The following is a 4,192-nucleotide window of genomic DNA, read 5'->3' as shown; positions in this document are numbered from 1 at the left end:
CTGTGGGCAGAATGGTAGCAAGGTGCTTCTACATCAGGAGGGAAAATAAATCTCCCTATTGAGTTCTTTGAGGGTTTATTTATGTCTATGCAGGAGCTAACTTGAATGGGCATCAACTCAACCTTCTGGTCTTTGGAGAAAAAAAAAACCTTTTGATTAATGAAAAGCCGGACGGATTGTAGAAAGATAAACAAGCTCTTTTTGGGTAGCCTAATGAGATTTTTACGAGGACATAGGCCCAATATACAAAGAGGGGAGTTTCATAGCAATCATATGATGGTGAATGACAAGACCATTATCTGCCAATGCGCTTGCTGTGTGTGGGCCCGAATCCTCTTTCTGATCTCATTCAGAGACACAGAGGGGGAGACAGAGTGGCAGACAGAGTGAAAAGGAAGGAAGTTGCGTTGGAGTTTGTGTTTGCACATGTCTGCATACACCAGTGAAATACTATGGCAACCACTTGAATGAATGTTGATGTGGCCGTGGCTTTATTTTTGAAAATGTAGAGAGTGGTGACTCTGTCCCAGTTCCTCCTTGACGGATGTGGACCCAGAGATGGGACTGTCAGAGAGTAAATATCCGTCTATGTGTTCTGACACCAATTATCACAACACTCCAACCAAGAAGATCGGCTAATTAGCTGAATCACCTAGTAATAAAATTAGGCTTCTCATTTCCCAGGTAGAGTGTAGATATGCACGCCAATGGGGAAACCATTACCATTATGAGCATTGCATCGCTTGTCAGCATCAGTTCTTCTCAGGGATGCTGTTGTTCAGTGTTAAATAGCCCGTAATGTTATATGTGGACTGTATAGTTGCAGTGTTCCCATTAAGCCTCTATTATACTACAGGAGAATACTGTCTAAATTAAATCTACCTTTGGCATATCATAAGAAAATTACAAGGTATCAAAGCCAGGTTTCCAGACTAGAGTTACATCTTAATGAAATTGTAATTATTGTTGTATTATGGATTAAAGGCCAACTTCCGATAAAACACAGTTTTATCAACTCCTTTTGGAAATCGGACGGTCACCCCAAGTTAAACTCACATGCAAGGCTCTCATAGTGGTGCGTCACCTCGCCTGGCTGCATTTCCCGGTGTTTCCCAATTAACAGAAACAATGCTGAGAAACGAGCGAATCAGGAAATCCTTTCTGTGTTGCGTCCATCGAAAGAAGGCGTTGCCCACAAAGGTTTATGTCGACCCTCATCATGCTTACACACATATTTAACCTCGTACAGTTTTTCTTGACCGCTTTAACACATTTCTTGAAACAGAAAGTCACAAAGTCCTCATCGTCACGATTTGAGCACAGCAAAAAACACATATTACACATGTATTAAAACGTTATTGTTGCACTGACATGTTCTCCATACATTTAACACAGTTTTTTCACAACAGTTAACACGGCTGTGAGTTAAGTAGTACAATTGTCATGGATTTAACATTAGTAACCATACTGACGAAAACCTTCCCAACATTTAAAAGCTACCAACAGCATGACAGACACAATGGAGCACCTGTTTGACACTCCCCCTCAATAATCATCAATTAGCAATCAGTCTGCACACACAGTTTCAATTAGCAGCCAATCATCAGACTTTAAAAGGCGGCACACACATGGGTTTTTCTTTAGCAACAACATGGAGGCTAACAGAGATCAGAGACAGAGACAGAGAGTGAGAGTGAGAGTGAGAGTTAGAGTGCGTGGTGGAGGGTTGCGAGGTGCAAGGGTTAGAGGTGGAAGATTTGGAGCTGGAGTTGGATTTGGAGTGGGGCCAGTTGGAGTTGGAAATGGAGGTGGACGTGGAGTGGGGCCAGTTGGAGGTGGAGGTGGTAGAGGAAGGGCTGCACGGGGACGAAGACGTGTCCGTGGTGGAGGACGAGGTCGAAATCCTCAGGTTTCGGATGAAATTCGAGCAACAATTATTGACCATGTGGTGAACCATGGCCTGTCCCTCAGGGAGGCTGGGGAAAGAGTCCAGCCTGTGGTCAATAGGAACACAGTGGCCTCAATAGTTCACACTTTTCAGCTGGAAAACAGGTAATGTTGACTTGTACTGCAGTAGTGTAAAGAATATTTTTAGGGATATATTTGCTATGGTCGCTCATTTGTATGAATTCTGTGTTGTGTATAGAATCGAAAGGCTGCCGTGCACTGGAGGAAGACCGAAAGTATTTAATGCTGAGCAGGAGGCGGCAATTGTCAATATGGTTATAGCGAACAACGCTATCAGACTCCGTGACATCAGGCGAGCTGTGATTGATGATGATGATGATGGCATATTCAGTAATATCACAGTCAGTCTTACAACCATTGACCGTGTGCTGAAGAGGAACCATGTTGCTATGAAGGAGCTGTACAGAGTTCCTTTTCAAAGGAACTCAGAAGCAGTTAAGGAAGCTAGGTTCCTTTATGTAGAGGTAAGCAAATAATAAGTAATGCCTTGTCATGATGCAGTTTCTTAATTTTCAACTGAAGTGACTGAGTTGTAACTTTCCTTTTTTCACAGAGAATCATGGAGCTTGAGGGCGAGGCACACCACCAGTTTGTTTTTGTGGACGAAGCTGGCTTCAACCTGTGCAAGGTTAGACGGCGTGGGAGGAACCTAATTGGGCACAGAGCCACAATTTCTGTGCCTGGTCAGAGGGGTGCTAACATTACTATGTGTTCAGCCATATGTAATAATGGTGTACTCTGTAGCCTGCCAACAGTAGGACCATACAACACAGACCGACTGATCACTTTCCTGGATGCTCTACGGGACAAGTTGATTCCAGCAGAGGAGAGAGGGGTGGTGAGGGCTGGTATGCCATTATTTGTGGTAATCTGGGACAATGTTGCATTTCACCACTCTAGGCGTGTGCATGAGTGGTTTGCCATGAACCCCAGGATGATGATGCAGTTCCTCCCTGCCTATTCTCCTTTCCTCAACCCCATTGAAGAGTTTTTTAGTGCTTGGAGGTGGAAGGTCTATGACCACCATCCGTATCAGCAGGTGCCATTGATGACCGCCATGACAGCAGCAGCTGAAGAAATAGATGCTGAGCAATGTCAGGGCTGGATACGGCATGCCAGAAGATTTTTCCATCGGTGCATTGCCAGGGAACACATTGAGTGTGATGTGGATGAGGCGATGTGGCCCAGAGAGAGTAGATCCATTGCCATGAGATGTTGCCATGACATAATGTGTGTTGCTTGGTTTTTTTTTCTAATTCATTTTGTGAAACTGATTTTTTTGATTACATTTTGACGTATTACTATTGTGATGTTATTGACATACTTTAAAATGCTGTGTGAATAAAACAAAAGCTGCATCATCAATTCCTGTTTTATTTGTTTTTCCCTTTTATTCATGCTAGTCTTCCAAACTACTGTGATATATAATGACATGAAGGTGATGTAATCGCCAACAGTGTTGAACAATGGGGAATTGAGTAAAAATGATAGGTGTGTTTTGTATTGTTATGCACATTATGAAATGACTGACAAGTAGTATTCTATACATTGCTCTGCAATGTGTGTTGATTGAAGGCAGAGTTTGCTTTTATTGCATATGTTAAAGGTTTAGGCACTGCTAGAGCCTTTTGCACACATAACATTTAATTTAGATAATTGTGGCTACTGGTTAGACTGTTGTGTTGGCTGTTGTGAAAATGTGCTTTTTGCTGTGACTACTGTGTCAAAGTGATCAAGAAAAACTGTAATCTGTTTCAGCCCATGTCTCATTATGACTGCTTTTTGAAGGAAGCTTCTATCCACCCACACTGTATCCATCCATCCATCCATCCATCCATCCATCCATCCATCCATCCATCCATCCATCCATCCATCCATCCATCGTGAGTTCTTCACAATTGAAAGTGTTTTCTTTAAAACTATGTCACTGCTTGTCATCTGCTAAAATTCTGCACTTTGTTCTGTTCTGCTTCATTTGTCTTGATTTGTTTTATGGTAACATACCGTAGTTAGTTTTGTCTCTGCAGAGGCCAATGGTTGCTGATGAAAAAGTTTATTTTGGTGTCAAAACTAATATTAAACTAATATCTCATTATTTCAGCGAGCACTATCTTAGCGAAGGACATTGTAAAATTAAAAACTTTCGAAACAAATTGATTCCCTGCAAGTGTATAGCTCATTATTGCTGCCATTAAATATCTAGAGGGATGCTCGATTGATATTC

General features: G+C 42.1%; 1 protein-coding gene across 1 annotated transcript; it reads left to right on the top strand.

The window, feature by feature from the left end:
• Nucleotides 1-1,651: 1,651 nt before the first annotated feature.
• Nucleotides 1,652-2,690, top strand: LOC134443846 (uncharacterized; the record flags this gene model as incomplete). The annotated part of the gene is made up of 3 exons (XM_063193384.1): nt 1,652-2,052; nt 2,147-2,432; nt 2,522-2,690. Coding segments are annotated over exons 1-3 (856 nt in total), but the record flags the coding sequence as incomplete, so codon positions are not given.
• Between the last annotated feature and the right edge of the window lie 1,502 nt (nt 2,691-4,192).

This window comes from Engraulis encrasicolus, unplaced genomic scaffold, assembly GCF_034702125.1.
Source record: "Engraulis encrasicolus isolate BLACKSEA-1 unplaced genomic scaffold, IST_EnEncr_1.0 scaffold_376_np1212, whole genome shotgun sequence".
NCBI lineage: Eukaryota > Metazoa > Chordata > Actinopteri > Clupeiformes > Engraulidae > Engraulis > Engraulis encrasicolus.
The sequence above is the reverse complement of the archived record's forward strand: the minus strand, read 5'-3'. Positions and strand labels throughout refer to the sequence as shown.